Below are 19,088 nucleotides of genomic sequence, written 5' to 3'. Positions count from 1 at the left end.
GTCATATTGATCTCTGGCTGCACTTCCTTCTTGTATACCCTTCATTCTTTTTCTCAAATATTACTGCAATCTCAGCATTTCCACATTTCTCCAGGACAATGAAAATCCAAACCCCTCTTCCTAGTCAACATGATCTCACATAGCCAAATGCAATGAGCAGGCTGGTTTCCCTGCTTTCAAAAATGACTTCTTTCATAACTAATAATCTAGTAATATGGCAGAGAAAGAGGACTACCAGACAGAAATACTACATTTACACCACATTAACTTAATGCTTAGTAAGGCTTCATTTTTGTGTACCCGGAATTAATTTTTTGACTATATACACTTTTCCTGTTTCTGACAACTTTTTTTTTTTCTGAAAATGCTGTTACATTTGTCACAGGCCTGTCAAAAATATTTTCCATTTCCAAAACATATCTGTTACATTTTTTATTGGAAACAATCTTCCCCAGCCTTTTGTTATCCTACTCTAGTATAGACTGGTTTTCCCTAGGTCTGCTCTGTTCCTGTTTTTTATTGTTTTATTTTTATTTTGGGGGCATATTTCTTTGAAGTCATTTGGGATCTCACATAACTGCTCTCTGGTGTTGGATCCCTTATTTCCTAGATCAGAGATTTTCAACCTTTTTCATCTCATGGCTCACATAAACTAATTACTAATATTCTGTGGCACACCAACAAATATACATTTTTTTTACTGATCTGACAAAATAAATAGGTATATTTTGATTTACTCACACTGGAAAGCTATTGTGTTGTTGGTTGTTGTCATTTTTTTTTTTTTTTTTAATTTGACAGTCTAAGGGAAAAGAGATCAGTGTCCCTGACTAAATAGGTATAGGTTGTTTCAAAAGTTCTTGCAGCACACAAAAATTGCTGTCTTAGATTGCATGTTTTCCTCTGTCTTGTTATATTCCCTTGTTTCACTGGAGCATGTTTTCCTGGGAAAGGTTATATAGACAGAAATTTTTAGAGATCTAGCCTCTCTGATAAGCCTCCTATTTAACAAAGTATAGAATTCTAGGTTAAAATTAGGTTTTGCAGTTCCAAAGACATTTTCTCATTACAGCCTTTCTTTTAAATCTGTTACATTGTATGATATATTGCATATCACTGATTTTCATCGTTTCACCCCATCCCTTCCTTCTCTGGAAGCTTTTAGAACCTTCTCTATCCCTGGGAATCTGAAATTTTTTATGGTTTGGTACATACGTTTTCATTTCCTTGTGGTCATTAAGACTGAAGATCTTGCCCTGGCCGGTGTGGCTCAGTTGGTTGCAATGTCATCATGTAACCAAACGGTCGCACATTCAATTGCCAATTCAGGTACATACCGAGGTTACAGGTTCAATCCTTGGTCCCAGTGCATACTATCCCCAGTTGGGCACATATGGCAGACAGCCAGTCGAGCTTTCTCTCTCACATTGATGTTTCTCTCTTTTCCTTCTTTTCTCCCTTCCTCTCTCTCTCTAAAAGCAATGAAAAAATGTTGTTGGGGGAGGATTTAAAATAAAAACAAAAAGACTGCAGATCTTATTGGAATATTTTTGTGTCTTTCATATTTTTTCTATTCCTTATTTTTTCTAGTATTATTATTACTCCAATACTGGAATTCATAGACAAGTATTCCTGCATGGATCTCTAATTTCTCCCCCGCTTACTTTCCATTTTGCCTTTTTCTACTTCCTGGATATTTCCTTGACTTTATGCTCCAACTCTTCCTTTTATAATTTTTTGTTTTCTCTATTTAGTTTTTAATTTAGTGTTCTCTTATATTCTGTCACTCTTTTTAAATAGCATTTCATTCTTTCACCAATGCAATTTTACCTTTCTGAGATTAAAATTGGTAAGTTTTTATTTGTTTCTGAATTTTATCACCCCCTTTAATTTCCTTTTCTTTTTTTATGCTATTGTTTTTTTACATAAGGCAACTCATTTGCTGATACCATAGATTCTAAGTTGCTCTATTAAAGTAATCATTAAAAAATGTGATGTTCTTAACTTGTAGATTTTAGGAAATGATTTTGCTATTTTTTATGAGTTGAGATTCTTATTTTTATTTTATTTTTAAGTTAAGTGTATTGAGGTGACACTGTCTAATGAGATTATATAGGTTTCAAGTATACATGATCTGTGTATTACATTATTACATTGCATGCCCACCACTCCAAGTCAAATCATCTTCTGTCACCATATATTTGGCCCCCTTTGCCTTTTACTAAGTCCCCAAACCCTTTCCTATGGTAACCACCATCCTGTTGCCTGTGCCTATGATTTTACTTTTATATCCCACATATGAGTGAAACCACATCGTGGTTAGCTTTTACTGACTGACTTATTTTGCTTAGCATAATATTCACAGGGTCCATCCATGTTGTTGCAAATGGCAGTATTTCATCTTTTCTTATGGCTGAGTAGTATTCCATTGTGTATGTGTAGCACATCTTCTTTATCCAATCAGACACTTTGGTTGTTTCCGTATATTGGCCACTGTGAATATTGCTGCAATGAACAGAAGGGCGTATATATCTTTGCAAATAAATGATTTCAGATTTTTTAGGTAGATACCCAGAAGAGGGGTTGCTGGGTCATATAGTAACTCTTATTAATTCTTTGAGGAAACTTCATACTGTTTTTAGTGGTGGCTGTACCAGGTTATGTTCCCACCGGCAGTGAATGAGGGTTCCTTGCTGTAACTTGTCTTCTTGGTAGTAGGCATTCTGTTTTGATCTCTCTTTCTTTCTTTTTTTTAAAATATGTTTTATTGATTTTGCTGTTACAGTTGTTCCAATTTCCTTTCCCTCTGCTCCCCTCCACCTGGTGGCCCCCCTCCCTCCAGTTGTCCTCCCCTTTTAGTCCATGTCCATTGGTTGTGCATATAGTTCTTCTCAATCTCTTCCTATCTATTCCATTCCCTCCTACTATGCTTCTTAATTCCTGTACTATCTCCCTCCCTCTCCCCCTTCCCCCTCCCTGCTGACCTCCCCCCAGTATGTTCCCCATACCTATAGTTCTTTTTCAACTCTCGTTGCTTATTTAGTTTGCCTTTGTTTCAATTCCCTAGCTTCTGTTGTTGGTTCTTGTGATGCAGTTTTCATTTTAATGTTCATAATTTTGATCCTCCGTCTTCTAAACCAGTCCCTCTAACATCTCACATAACAGTGGTTTGGATCTAATGAACTCCTTCAGTTTTATTTTGTCCTGGAAGCACGTTCTCTGCCCTTCTATTCTGAATGACAGTTTCGTTGGATAGAGTATTCGTGGCTGTAGGTTTTGGATTTTCATTACTTTGAATATTTCTTGCCAGTCCCTTCTTGCCTGCAGGGTCTCCCTTGAGAAATTAGCTGATAGTTTAATTGGGACCCTTTTGTACATGATTCTTTTCTTCTCTCTTGCTGCTTTTAAGATTCTCTCTTTATCTTTAATTTTTGACATTTTGATTATAATGTGTCTTGCTGTGGTTCTCCCTGGGTCCAGTATTTTTGGAACTCTCTGTGCTTCCTGGACCTGTAAGTCTATTTCCTTCCCCAAGTTTGGGAAGTTCTGGTTCATTACTTTTTCACATAATTTTTCAATTTCTAGTTCTTCTTCACCCTCTGGCAATCCTTTAATCCAAATGTTTGGTCTCATAGCTGTCCCAGAGGTTTCTGATCCTCTCCTCACTTTCCTTGCTTTCTGTTTCCTCTTTCTGCACTGGTTGACTGTTCCTTCCCTATGTTCCGATTTGTTGATTTGATCTCTGGATTTTATTTCCTCACCACTTGTCTCGTATGTGTGTTCGTTTGTTTCAGTATGAGTGGCTTTCATTTCTTCCCTGTCTTGTTCCTAATCTTTTGTTAATTCTTTAAGCCACCTTATAACTATAGCTCTGAACTGAGCCTCTGACAGGTTTCCTATTTGTTCGTCTGTCAGGTTCCTCATCTGCTGCCTGGTGAGTTGCATCACCGGGATTTCAATTGTTGTCTCCTTCATTTCGACAGATTTGTGTTTTGCTTTGTTTCCTGGGCAGGCTGTGGGGGGCGGAGCCCGTGTACTCATCGCTACTGGCAACTGGCGGTGATATGCAGCCTTTTTTGCTGCACTGTGGCACTTTGTGTGGAGGCGGGGGTCCAAGATGTATTCCTGCCATTATTTTCCACTGGGAGACTGGGATCCGTCCCCCTGCCCTCTGGGCCTCTCCATCCGAAGCAATGGGGGGACTGCCTTTCACAGCGTTGGGGTCGCGAGGTGCAGAGACTCAACTGCAGCCGGGATTGCTCCCCCTGCCACTCTGCCCACTGCTACCACAAACTGCACCACCCAACCTTTCCGTTCCTGTTCCAATTTCGCCCCTCCTACCCATCCAGACGAGCACCACTGGTTTATAACTTCATATGTTGGGCTTCCATGTAGTTTTATTTTCTGGAATTTCTGGTTATCTTTTGTTTTGTGGCACTTGTATTCCTTTCTAGTTGTAGAGGAAGACCAAGCATCTCTGTCTAAGCCTCTTTCTTGCTGAAAGTCTCTGATCTCTCTTGTTGGCTTCCCTCAGATGGGTGGTGGTCCCTGGCTGTCTTTTGATATCTAATTGGAAGCACTAGGAGTGAGCAGAGCCTTGGTTAACTGACAGGGCTTCACTGCAAGAATTTGGGGGCCACATTCTAAGCCTAGCCTGGGTTACTTGCTTTCTTACTTTTGCCCCAGGTACCCTCTTTGGGTGTCAAGGTGGTGCTTCTTCTCCTTCTTTCAGCCATGTCAGTAACAGCTCCTTTATTTAGTCTTTAACTGTCAGACATTAAAAATCAGCTGCTGTTTATCTTATACTGTGTAGCTTTTTTTATGCCTTTAATTCTAATGAGATATCTCTGAAAGGAAAGGGAGAGGACATAGATTTCTGGTCAGTCCACCATGATTAACTGAAATTTAGAATCTATATTTAAAGTAAATCCAAGTTTAAAATTTTAATTCAATAAAATTAATCATGTTAATTCAGAGAATGTTTTTGGTTATACCTATAATTAGCATACTACACTTTTCTACAAAAGCCGTCATTAAGAACTCAATTTAAACCATGTACCCTGCCATATTGTCCCATTTATGTGCTACATAGAGCATTTTCATTAATGTATAAAGTGTTAGAAAATTTTAAGTTAATTCAAAGTCATTAATTCTTAATATCTAAAACTTGTGAAAAAGTAGAGGGAAAACAGTAAACTTCAGCTTTATTTTGTATTTTCACTTAAAGTTTTACATTTATTTTTAGAGAGGGGAAGGGAGGGAGAAAGAGAGGGAGAGAAACATCAGTGTGTGGTTGCCTCTCGCATGTCCCCAACTGGGAACCGGGCCCACAACCCAGGCAAATGCCCTGACTGGGAATTGAAACAGCGACCCTTTGGTTTGCAGGCCAGCGATCAGTCCACTGAGCCACACCAGCCAGGGCATCGACTTTATTTTTTAGTAGACATAATTCATGGAGGCATGATTTCAGCAGGTACTTGACATGATAGGAAGGTTTGGTGTGCCACTTACTAAATTTCTAGATATGATTATTTTTCCAGACTTTGCTATTGAACTTTATGTCTACTAAGTAACCCATTCCATTTCTTGCGAAGATTGTCAAAGTCCATCTATTCTGTCATTAATGCTGAAAATCAAGATATGGTAGGATAATTCTCTCTCTGTTCTAGTGACCAACTAAAATACCTATTACCACTAAATTTTCAATAGTATTTTGCTCTTTGATTGTATTTTTGTATTTGCATTTTTTATTTTTGTTTGTCAGTGTAGTTTATTGAGGTTGTAAGCCAGCAATAGTAAAGTTTGAACCATAAAGAACAATTATCTTGCCCTGGCTGCTGTGGCTTAGTGGATTGAGCGTCGGCCAGCGAGCCAAGTGTCACTGGTTCAATTCCCAGTCAGGACACATGATTAGGTTGCATGTCAGGTCCCCAGTTGGGGGTGTGAGTGAGAGGCAACCACACAATGATGTTTCTCTCCCTCTCTTTCTCCTTTCCCCTCTCTCTAAAAATAAATAATCAAACAAATAAATAAATAATTATTTTTTTAAAGAAAAGAACAATTGTCTTAAATTTTTAAGCAAGAGGGGAAAGCAAGCTTCTCATCGCCAATATATCCAGGCTTTGCTAGGAGACAATTCTACCACCCTCTAGGGGATACTAGGTACTTGATACTGAAAAGTTTGAAGAGTTGACAGTTGGCCTGAACTGATGGCAAAGTGTTCTGTGTTTCTTTGGTTGCATCTAGCCAGTAGACTCTAAGTTGTTGATTTACTGAATGAGCCTCTATAGGGCTGTGAACCATGTCTAATTAAATTTTTAAATATTTTAGGACTAATATTTTCAAGGAGAACCCAATATACATTTTTAATAGAAAAAAATTAAATAGAGGAAAATGAGAACGTGTATTACCCAAAGCTTTACCAACTACTCTATATTCTTTGTACTACCCTATATATAGGTTTTTGGTCATAATTGAGTTTATTATGGTATATTATATGCCATATTATGCCTTTATAGTACTGATCTTAAAAGGTTATCTTCCATTTAGAATAAAAGTATTTGAGTAAATTTTTGTATTTTATGCTGTATTTGTTTTGTTTTTGAGATCCCAGAAATACATTACATGTTAACTGCATAGCTTAAGGAACATATTAAAGTTTTAGTTATAGTTAAAACATTTCTAGCTTGAAGGAACATTTATTCCTCCGAATAGTGGTTCTTGTCCAAAATATGCCATCTGGAACTTTTGGTTAATGAGGAATAAGTGGCTTTGAATTATAACTTATAAAAAAGGCAAAATGATGTTTTTTATAATGTAAAGATAATTCTGATTATTGGTTACTTGCAATTTTTAAATGTTCTGCATTTTAAAAGGTATCAGCTAGCTTGATTTTCTCCCTGTCCTAACTTTTGTGTATTTGTGGAGGATACTGATGGGAAAGGATGACAGAATGATGAAAGCTATTTTATATTAATATGAGGAAGGAAGGCTTATCTGAATTAGTTTACAAAAATACAACAAAACTGATACAGTAGGCAGTTAGGCAGACATGAACAGGATAGGAACCAGAGACCAAGTACGGAGAGTCACCAGGGTGGAAAGCCCTGTGTACCTAGCAATAGGCAAAACTGGGAAACCAATTATTGTAGGGTGGTACCTTGCCCCCAGAGGTACCTCCCCTAGCATAAGGCTGCACGTGTGGATTAGACCTCCTAAACTTTCGCATCACTGGTCATGTGGTTCAGGCCCTCCTCTCAACTTCTCTCCCTTGGAATACTGACTCCCTTGGAGGTAGAGCCAAGGGGCCAAAGAATAGCCTCATAGGATTCCCCCACAAGCCCTAGCACCACCACACCCTCCAGCATGAGGTTCTGACCTGCATCAGTTAATCTTAGGAACAAAGCCTTAGTCTACTAGCCATAGAGAAAGTTTTGGTCAAAGTAGATATAATATCTAGGCCTCAGCTGTATTTCAGCTCCAGGCCCAGAAAAGCAGGAAGGCCAGGTAGGGTGACCCCATGACTAACATCAGGACCAGCTGCAATGACTAATTACCCCCTGCCCTGGCACCAATCCATCAGTGGAGACCATGACCTTGAGGAGACACACCTAGAAAGCTGATGAATAGTTTCTTGAGATCCTATCCTGAGACCTTGCCTAAAGTTTCTGCCTTCAGATAAAAACCCTTAAGACGAAGGACCCAGCGGGCTCTTTCTCTCCCTCCCTTCCAGCCTCCCTGCCCTTCCTGCCTCTCTCTCTCTCTCTCTCTGTCTCTCTCATCTGTGGCTTTCCTCACCCTCTTCTCTTTGGACGCATCCCCACACCTTTCCTCCTCTACTTACCCCAGCCATGCATATCTTTGCCTTCTTTCTCCTAAGTTCCAAGGGCCCTTCTTTAGCCTCTGTAGCTTTTTCCTGAGTCCATGCAGCCCAGCTGTCTCACTGCTTCCACCTCTGTGACTTTAAAACTAAACTTTCTCTTATAATTGAGTTCTTGGCTCTGAGTTCTTTCTCAGCCAAACTCAAAGATCAAGGTCTAACATCTGGTGCCCTTTTGCTGCTAACAAAACCAAGCATATTGAAATTGTTGGTATTCTGTGATATTAAGGTATGCTACCATTACTTTCAACTGCTTACAGTAACTGTGATTAGTTTTTGGTTTTACTTTAAGGGAAATGTTCTAATATAGTTTAGGCTGTTTCTGTATTTGATTGTTGCTGTTTTATTGGGCACCTTTCAAATCAATGGATACTGTTACAATAAATGAATATCTAAAATGTTTTCAAGGTAATTTATTTTCTAGAGGGTCTCAAAAATTTAATGTCATCTCTCTGATACCACTACACAGAAATTGTGATTTGCATCTGTAGTAAGATTTTCCTTCCAGTTGTAATTGATTTTTATATAATTTGTCAAACACCTGTTGAACTCCTAATTTGCCCCAGATTCTGTGCTCAGTAGCTGGAGGTAGGAGTAAGAGTTCTTCCTTCCCTAGAGAAGCTTACTTTTTGAGGAGGGCGATTCCCTATAAGCAGTTGATACCAAGTAATGAGTGGTGACTTAGACACATGAGTACACACAAGGGAGAAGTTCTAGTGTGGCTGCTGGCAGAGGTATCCTGGGGGTAGATGCCCAGAGGCAGCTAAGCTAGCTGGGAAAATGGGGAAGAAGAAGGCCTTGGAAACAGAGTGTGCAGCATAAGTGAGGAAAGGATGAATGTCAAGTAACTTAGAGAATAGGATTAATTACATTCAGAAATGAGTGGAAAGTATTCTCTGAGGTTCTCATTTGAGTAATGTACAGTTAGTCTTATTAAACATGAAGAGGGAGTAAAATTCTCAGAGTTGTTTTATATGTTTTGTTGGATGTAGAAAGATCTTAAAACAATACTCCTCTATCCTCCAGATAAAGCAACTGATGCCCAAAAAGAACTCCCAGCTTGTTAGCCATAGGGCAGCCCCAGCACAACAACACACCTCTGCCTCAAGAACATTTATTTTGTCACACTATCTCCTGAACTACTGTTTATAATTGGCTTTCATTTACTTCCGTAAAAGTGCTCTTGCTTCATTATTTATAAAGCATTATGCTTTTTAATGTAAGAAATAGCAGAAACAGAAATCTCAGCTGCTTTTCATTTCTTAAGAAAAAACACTGAAATCTTATTCTAAATGTTTCAGATTTTTATAAAGGGAGTTTATCATAGGTGTTTGCCAGGTTTGGTTATAGGTACTATATCAAGGGTAGCATTTTATAACCTATTTCTCAAATCTCATCTGTGGAATTACGAGTATCTAATGGATTTCCCATAGAGCCATATGTGATATCACACTAAAGCAGTTCAAGGAGTAAAAGAAAAATCTTAATGCCTAATTGATTGACATTTTAACCAAGGGGGGGGGGGGGACCACAATTCTGTAATTTTAACTTACTGTGACATTAAAATTGCCCTGGCTGGTTTAGCTCAGTGGATTGAGCGTCGGCCTGCGAGCTGTGTCGCTGGTTCGATTTTCCAGTCAGGGTACATCAGAGAAGGAAAACTCTGACTCCAAAAAACCTCCGCTGCCTTGCGGCATACCTCTTCAGGGGAAAGGCTAAGGGAGTAAACCCCGACAGAAAACCCGGAGCCGGAGTCCCTAAGGCGGTTTGACGTTGTAGTCAACACCGGCAACTCCTGCGGCGCACCTGAACCCAAGCTGTATCGACTCCGTCTTTCCCTTGGACCCTTCAGCTGCGAAGAGAGGGGGGGACTGCTGCATGGGCAACAGCAGACCCTCCATATTACCCTGCCCAGGCTCTGTAGCTTCAGCGTCATCGCAAGATGTCGATTCAACACGGGAGGACACAGATACCCTGTCACTCCCGAGTCGGACTGCACAGCCATTCTCGGCGGTGCAGATAGACTCTGAAGAAGCTACACCATCGTCTCTCGAGACGGACGGCTGCCGACGACGACGACATTAAAAAAAAATTCTCTTTCCCTTCAGTTATCTCGAAGTCACAGCTCGTGCTCAACAATATTCTTAGATGACAGCACGATTTTCCAGCCGAATCTTAATATGACCATACACAGGTGAGTGCAAATAAGTGCCCAGGGTTCAGTAATAGACCCCCTTATGTAAAGAGCATCCTGCCCATATGTAATTTTAGTCATTTGATTGTCCTTTTCAGTGATGTCAATTGTTATTGATTTCAACGACCTAAATACAAATTTTTGATTTTCATTTTACTCTTAGAGTGGATGGAAGAAGGGAAAGCCAGTTAGCAAATAAAGTATCCTGCCCCCACCCCCAAAGTATTTATCTTTATTGGATGTATTACTGTTGTTGAGACATTGCTGAACACAGTGATTGGAGAGATGCTTTTTATTGAATGTTCGTAGAAAAAAAATTTCTTTTTTCTTCTTCTTTCTTTCTTTCTTTTTTTAAATGAGATTCGGGCCTAAAACAACGTATACTACTTTAGAAGCTACTCGTGGAAGAAGGGACACCTTGTCCCCTACTGGCACCAGAGTGTATCTGAATTTTAATTTAATTGGATTTTGTCAGATTTCTCCCATTGTACATTTTTTCCCCTGCACTATTTCTGTATTAAAATTCACTTCCTCCAGGAAAAAAAAAATGCATCAAACCAGTCTTAAGGAACAACTTTTCAAGTTAATTTCTTTGTGGATAAAATTTGGTCAACTGAGGTTTTAAATTTCATAGACATATTAAATTTAGTTATATATTGATATGTATAGAGATATAATATCTCTATACATATAAAGACACTCTATCAATCCATATATAAGAAAATCACAGCAGAAAAAAATGAGACATTGGAGATACACTTTAAAAACACCCTAAGAGGAAACTTTCAAGCTTATATGGGGCACAATAAAACCAAAATAGAATGTAGAGCTTCCTGAATCCTGCTGGGGTTGTCCAAGGACCATTATCAATGTCTCTGTGGGATATATGTTGATTTTTCAGAACACAGTTTGGGAAATGCTTTTTGAAAATATTAATATTCTCATTCCTAATTTTATTTTTCAGTCTTAAAAACATAATGGGCTTACAAAATTGATTTTGTTTTCATTGTGCCAGACTTTTTTTTTTTTTGCTAATTAAGTTATCAGTAACTTCTATTTTAATTAAAAACAACAAGTTCACAATCATAATAATGTAATTTTCTTCTCTCAGTCATAACAATAGTTGAGAACAGGTTGTGTTTCAGCAAAAATTGAGCCCTGTATCTCTCTAAAGTCCTGAGCTTGGCACATATCACACAATCACTGAATGTTTTTATTCAGCCTGGACATGAGTAAAAAATCCACTTGACTTTGGCTGAATTCCATAGCTTCTCTTGAATTCAAGGATTCCGATGTTACAGTATCTAATTCAAAAGTAGGTTTAAAGATTAACCTTGCTCACACAAGTAGTTTTTATGCTTCTTATCTCCAAATTAGCCTAATTTTTTAAAGTAGAGTAAGTTTATTGGCTACTGGCAATTTTTAAATGTTCTGCATTTTAAAAGGTATCAACTAGTTTGATTTTCTCCCTGTTCTAACTTTTGTGTATTTGTGGGGGATGCTAATGGGAAAGTATGACAGTGTGATGAAAGCTATTTTGTATTAATGTGAGGAAGGAAGGCTTTTCTGAAATAGTTTATAAAACTACAACTCATTAAGTTTTGGAAAGGATCATTCAGTACATTTATGGTTGATTGGTAAAATAAAGGTTTTCTGGGAAAATTAATACAGCTAATTGGCTCCTAGGAATGATTTTGAAAAAAATGTTTATTATGGGGTAGTAGTGCATTGTTCTCAATGAGGTGGGTGAGGCTTATTGGAATCACTTATGCAACCTTTTTCAAAATATGTCTCTAAACACATGCATCCCATTCTCCCTCCCCCAGCACACTCTTTCACTCTCACAAGTCTTTCGATAAGCTGAGGAAGGATGGGAGGCAAAATTACACGGGGAAAAGCATCCAGGGAGATTCTAATTTTAACCCTAACTCATGTGTTCTCAAAGTTTGCTGCCCATTGCAATCACCTGAGAAGCTTTAAAAACAATCTCACGCCATACCCAATGCCAGTTAAATCAGATCGCCTAAATGTGGAAGCCAGGCAGTTTTTAAAGCTCCTCCAGTGGTCCCAAAGTACAGTTAAGCTTGGGGACAGTGCCTGGTTAGAGTGTCTGAGAGACAGCTGCTTCTCACGATTGGTGGGACCTTCAGCATGTCACTTTTAAGCCTTGATTACCTTATCTGTAAAATGATGCATTGAATTAAATGTAATCAAAAGTTCATTTCTCCTTTTCAGCTTATATGCTCCAAATTCTGTGATTTTAAAATCAATTTGAACATGAAACTGTTTAAAGCACTATACAAGTACCCATCTTTGTGCTAATAATGTTATAGGCCTTTTTACAAGTGCTAACGTTCTACAGACCTAGTAAAAAATTCAGATTTGCTTTCCCTCAATTATTTTGAGCTTCATTTTATAATAGATACTGAGGGCAAAGAGGAAAAGCATATAACAACCTAGAGTACCCATTTCAGCACATTACTCAACATCTTGAGTAACTTAGGAATACAGTAATTTACACAGTATCCAAGGGCTTACATCTGTTCATAAAAAAAGAATTTAAATTTATTTGGAAATGAATGTTATGAATATCACACTGTGTACTATTTTGCTGCATTGTTAGCACTACTTACTGTAGGAGAGTTAGACATTGATTTTGTGGGTTCTTATATTTGCTATTAGATTTCTTAATAACTATGTAAAAACCACCTTATATGATGTTATTTGGTATACGGCATTTTACTTACCTTTAGGGAAATGATGGGAAATGAGTGGGTAGATGGAAAAACTACTGTATGGCTTAAATTTAAGTGTGTGTACAAATAGATATAACTTGTACAGGATGAGAAGTTCTATGGGTAGAAGGGCAGATGACGGGGGAAATGTGTAGTAACTTACATATTATAAAATTCCACCGAAACATGTCTTCTGACAACATGTCACCAAGCATTTTAGCTTTTCTAATTTGCTGAAAGACAAAGAACTACAACAAGGCAAAAAGTGCCCATGTGATAGTGTCCTGAGTAAGGATTTCATAGCCACTGGGCAGCTAGGAAGGTCTTCCCCCACCACAACCCCCTTTAAAAAATGTCATCAAACTTAACATAAAGTCAATTGTTAACAATGTTTTTCTCTCCACAGCCTGACTCTAGCAATGTATTACCTCATAAAGAACAGGTGAGTTTTAAAACCTGTCTTGTTATTCTAGCTAATAAACTTACAAGACACAAAGTTTAGTGTTAGGTAGTAGCTACCGACACTATTGGAGTAAGCTATGGAGTGTTTTTATTACATTATTGAAATGAATCATGTGTTTTTGTCTTAGGACTCTTAATGCTTGAGTTATTGAGAATCCCAAAGAGTATTTGTTTATGTGGGCTATACAGATATTTACTGTATTAAAAATTAAAATTGAGAATTAAAAAATACGACCATTGTATGTCCAAACACGGTTTGTACAGCACTATTGAAGTGTTGAGCTAGATAAATCTTTGTTGTGGCCGATTGCCTTGTGCATTATAGGACACTCGCAGCATCCTGGGCCTCTGCTCTTGGGGTGCCAGTAGCACCCTCTCCCCACCTCACATTGTGACAACAAAAGATGTCTCTGACCATGGCCAAATGTTGCCAGGGGGACAAAAACCACCCCTGATTTGGAACCATAGTATTAACATAATTCGTTATAAAAAAGAATCATTTTCCTCAACAAAAAGTTGATTGGAAATTGTGTCATTTACATTTTTGCAAATCCCTTTATATCTCGTTTAATAGAAGACAGCTGTCTTCATCATTTGCAATTACTTCAATCATCTCAATAATCTGTTTTGAAGAAACAATATGAAGAAGGCCCAGCCTTGTTTAACTTTGTGGCTAGAAAAGGGTGTATTTCTAAAGCCTTCAGATAATTGTGGATATTCTTTGATACTGTACCAAAAGTCCTTAAGTGCTGGTTTCTAAAATTAATTACAAGGGAATTTTAAATCATATCTGTGAACTTGTAGTAAGGTCTCTGTTCAATAAAGTCCTTGTTAAATTAATAGCCATTCATAGATCTTGTATGCTGAATGGATCTTTTTCTTGTACATAGTTATATAATAATATTAATACATCGGTCATTTGGCAAGTATTGGTTCACATTTCTTCATATGGTGTTTAAACCCACTTTTGTTAGTATATTATCACCACCAGTCTTACTAGAAAAGTCCTTAAGTATTCCAAAGCTCTCAAGCTCACAAAAAGAGGTGCAAGTTTTTTCTGCCTGGCTGGCATGGCTCAGTGGATTGAGTGCCAGCCTGTGAACCAAAGGGTTCACTTCCTAGTCAGGGCACATGCCTGGGTTGCTGACCAGGACCCATGTTGGAGGCATGAGAGAGGCAACTGTCAATGTTTCTCTTGCATATCAATATTTCTCTCCCTCTCTGTCTCCCTTCCTCTCTCTCTAAAAATTTAATAAATCAAATCTTTTTAAAAAAGAATATAATATAGAAAAATATTAAGATGGAAAAACAGGAAAAAACATGCATCTCTTATTCACGTCAACTCTTGCCCATTACTACTGCTTTATAAAATGTTCTTGTGTATTCCAATGTGAGGTTAGAGGAGTGGAAATATAGGAAATATACTTGGTTTATTTAGGGAAGGTCAATGCTTATAAAGGCAACTCTGGGTGGTCATTACGGAAAAGATTTCACAAAATTTGATGTGCTGAGTGAAAAGAGGTCAGAAAACACTTAGATAATTCAAGAGGTGAATTTGTAAAAGGACTTTGTTGAAGGTAAAACTTCTTCCTCCACCTCTCTATTCCCAGCAGATGTGTTACTAAGATATTAACAATTCTTGAATTAGTTTTTTAAATGCATGTTCTTATTTTACAGAGATGCAAACAGATCCAAGGATATTTTTGATGAAAGACTATATCCATTTTCAGTAAGTGTCAGTTGTATTGAGGTTGTATTTTTCTCTCATACAATTGTGTTTATAGTTCATGCTGATTTGCTTTGAAATTAATTACAGTACTAGAAAAAAATGACTTTCTCCAGCTTGAAGTCAAAATTGTCTTCCTTTAAGTTTTCTTCCCCACCCCACGTTGTGTCTAATTATTTTATAAAAGGCATGTTATATAAGAAATATGTTAGTAAGAACTGAGTTGCAGCTTTGTATAATTAGTGAGTAAAGGTGAGTAAACATGCCCCTAAAACAAAAGTGTATCATTTAAAAAACTTTTATTGATTTGAAAGAGAGTGAAGCATCAATTTGTTTTTCCATTTGCAATTTACACATTCATTTTGTGTGTGTCTGTGTGTGTTTTATTTTTAGGTTTTATTTGTTTATTTTTAGAGAGGAGGGAAGGGAGGGAGAAAGAGAAGGAGAGAAACGTTAATGTGAGAGATACATCTATTGGTTGCCACTTGCACGCCCACAGCTGGAGACCTGGCCCATAACTCAGGCATGTGCCCTGACTGGGAATCAAATTGGTGACCTTTTGGTTTGCAGGCTGGCACTCAGTCCACTGAGCCATACCAGCCAGGGCTCATTGGGTGTTTCTTGTATGTGCCCTGACCCGGGGATCAAACCCACAAACCTGGTGTACAGGGACAGCGCTCTAACCAACTGAGCTCCTGGCCAGGGCAAAAGGTATCTCTTTATAAGATAATGTTCAGTAGCATCAAACAGTATAAATATTTGTAAATAAACCTAACAGATCTGCCACTGTCTCTGTAAAGAAAATTAAACAGCTGTTTAAATTTGCATCAATTAGAATGACAAAAATGTTCAAATTCACTTCTTTAGATGCTCTATAGCGATACGTGGCTGGTGACTACTGTACAGCACAGCACAGCTTTAGAGCCTGATGTATTTTCAGAGTTGATTGCAAAGAATTATGACCTAGCCATCAGTAAGACTTTTGAGCCTTAAGATAGTTCAGGTAGAATTCTGTACAGGAAGGTGGGAGGGAACATATAAATTTTCTGAGGTTGTGCCTGTATTTTTTTTTAAATGAGTGATGATATTGAATCCCTATTGTTTTTTAAGGTCCCATTGTTTATATTTAAAAGACTAAATAAGAGACATAAATCAAACTTATTTTCAAGGGCACATGGGCACAAGTTGAAGACAGTTATCATAGAGTACTTAAGTATTTCTCTTCAGTGGATACATATATTGCATTTTTTTCTTCTTTCAGCAAAAAGTGCTTCCAGAGGGACACTTTAATCACAATCCTGATCCTAAAATCATTTACAGATTTATCCATTGTTTTTTCCATGCCACAAGGCTAAGAGTTGAATATGGAATAACAGCTTTGGTAAGATAATTCTTTCAGAAAGCTCCTTTTCTGTCTCATCCAGAGGGCGTGATCTTATTTTTCAAATAAAAGTAGGTTCCTGGAATGATCATCAGAACTTTATTAAGAGAAAACATCAAAGGAAGTAAAATGCACACACTTGAGCTTAATAACTAGTATAATTTAAATCACCATTGCTGTTCTTATCATAAAACAATTGCTATTAAAGGCAGGAGGAAAGATTCTGGCCTCTCCCCCACACCTCAGGAGACACACGCACATGCAGTGCACACACAGGTCAAATAAGGTGATGTCCTATCTCAGAGAGCCATGTAATTCGCAGGCAATGGGAAGAAGTTAAACTTTTATTTGTTCCATGGGAAATATTTGGCAGACACTGAGCAAGGTAGTGATGTGCGCTGCATTAAAGAGGCTCTCCTGGCCGCTTTGAGGTAAAGAGCCTGTAGCTGTGAGTCTGAGTGGAGGCCAGAACTGAGGAGGCAGTAACAGTGATACAGATGAGAAGTGACAAACAGAGCAGAAAGGGGTCAGGTCACCGATGCTAGGTAGATTGGAGCAGGGTAAGGCAATTGGAGGTTTGTGGCCCAGCAACTGGGCAAATGGCAGTGCCCTTTCTCTTATTAAGGAAGGCTTGGGAGTGGAGAGCTGGGATATACAACTCCAGCTTGTAAGTGCAAAACATAGATGACCTTAGCGGTAGTAGTTTCAGCAGTGTGACAGTGGCCAGGGCGGACTAAAGTGGGTTACAGAGAGAATGGAAGATGAGAAGTAGCATCAGGGCATATTCTGTGAGCAAAACAAGAGGAAGCATTCTAGGGGTTGTGGGGGTGTGATGGGAACAATGTGAACACATTCATATTAGGGAACATCTCCGCAGACAGGGCAGACTCTTCAAAAAGAGGTAACTGTGAGATGAACACATGTGAAAGAAATCATGAGACCTCACAAGCTACCTGGCAGGTTTAGAGGAGTACCAGGGATGCAAAGACTGGCAGCTCTGATACCACCTTGAAACCAACAGAATTGACTGAGCTTCAGGGTGTGTGAGACAGAGATGAATTTCACGAAATGGTTATGGAGATGTGGAAATTAGGAGCTATGGGAAAGATTGTCCTTTGTATGCATGTGTGTCCCTCACAAGGGCACGAAGTACAGGGACACCTGACAGTTGTCAGGCCTGCCTCAGGCACACCTGTTTGCACCATGTGTCCCACTGCACCACACAGCAGCCACTAGGAGGCGCTCTTGATGGTCAGACTTTAGCTTCAGTCTGTGTCACGAAGGACTAGTTGCTGTAAAAAGAAGATATAAATGTGCTCAGTATTACCAGGGATTCCATATCCAAATATTATATATAATCACCACATAACTACCAGCCAGGTATGACATATTCTACATGGTCGGCACTCAAGTATTTATTGAAAACTTGAATCTACGCTTAGCCTGTATATGCTGCCCTTTACAAGTGCCAAGGTAATAACATTTCTTCAGGAAGTCCTTTGCTAAGATATCCATTCATTCCTGTGACCAAAACTTGAACTGGAAATTCACACAGGCAATGTAGGCAGTAGAAGATTCTGATTTGCAACTATTACATGGCCTCTGGCTTTAGCTGGCCAAGCAGTCCCTGTAGAGCCTAGGGGTAAAAGGCAGGTCAAACAGATGAAATCTGTCATTCCTAAGAGTTATTATTATGGCACTGAAAATGAATTAAAAAAAAACAACAGTGTTCTACTTTTGCAGATTTTCATAGAAAGACTTTTAATTTATGCGGAGATTGACATCTGTCCCTCCAATTGGAGAAGAATTGTTTTGGGGGCCATTGCTCTTGCTTCCAAGTGTTTGCACTATCAGCCTATATGGAATGTAGACTTCTGCAATTTCTTCAGGAACGGTGCACTTAACATGTGAGTCTTCACAGTTTTGGTGAACTTTCTTACTATTTTCCAATACTTTATTTGCCCTATAATGTTTACATATTAAGAAATATTTTAAAGATTACATTATGCAGAGAACTGAAATAGGCATAAAATTACATATATTTTTCTATCTGCATTTGGTATAACAATTTATATTCCTCATCATTAATTAGTAGGTCTTGAGGTGTTATTGTAATAATCTACTTGATTATTTAAATTGTATTTCTCTGGTGGTATTTGGAAAACAATTTAGAGGCTCACTTTGCAGGACAACTGTATTGGAAATATCTTTGCGGTGTAGAAACACCCTCCTGGTGTTTGGCAGGCCCAAACTCTGGGCTCTGTAGGCCCCACCCACTTTCCTACTTAGGGGATCCATCCTGCCGAGTTCAGGGAAATGATCCGGGACAGACTCGACGTGTGGTATGGGGATTGGGGAACACATTCACCATCTTCTGTGACATCTGAATGGCACATCCCACAGGAGATGCAGGGCTCCCATCGTTCTGATTCCTCCAGAAGCCCTTTCAGAAACCGTGGACCCTGAGGCTAGACTAAGACTGACAGTGAGTCAGCAGGCAGAGGCTGATGGAGGCAGACCTTGCGGTGCCTTCAGTCGTTTGCTGACCCACCCCCAGGCTTTGTATTCTTCTTCTTGTTTTTCTTTTGGGGTGCTGGGGGTGGGGTGAGGGATAGAAAAAGATATTGAAATTTTTTTCAGCTGAATAATATCTAGTTTGGGGGTGGGGTGTCTTGTATTCTTATTCACTCAGCTACCATGTGTCGTTTGAT

General features: G+C 38.6%; 1 protein-coding gene across 1 annotated transcript in view; it reads left to right on the top strand.

Moving 5' to 3' along the window:
• The window catches only part of LOC150019638 (cyclin-Y-like protein 1), a 36,728-nt gene that overhangs the window by 10,743 nt on the left and 6,897 nt on the right, over positions 1–19,088 (top strand). Inside the window, exons 4-8 of the mRNA XM_090267366.1 lie at positions 9,988–10,073; positions 13,215–13,250; positions 14,948–14,999; positions 16,258–16,377; positions 18,121–18,284. Coding sequence (XP_090123492.1) covers positions 9,988–10,073; positions 13,215–13,250; positions 14,948–14,999; positions 16,258–16,377; positions 18,121–18,284 — 458 coding nt within the window. The remainder of the gene's footprint in view (positions 1–9,987; positions 10,074–13,214; positions 13,251–14,947; positions 15,000–16,257; positions 16,378–18,120; positions 18,285–19,088) is intronic.

The sequence above is a fragment of the Furipterus horrens genome, unplaced genomic scaffold (assembly GCF_987537825.1).
Source record: "Furipterus horrens unplaced genomic scaffold, mFurHor1.1.pri manual_scaffold_2, whole genome shotgun sequence".
In the NCBI taxonomy this organism is placed as follows: Eukaryota; Metazoa; Chordata; class Mammalia; order Chiroptera; family Furipteridae; genus Furipterus; species Furipterus horrens.
The sequence above is the reverse complement of the archived record's forward strand: the minus strand, read 5'-3'. Positions and strand labels throughout refer to the sequence as shown.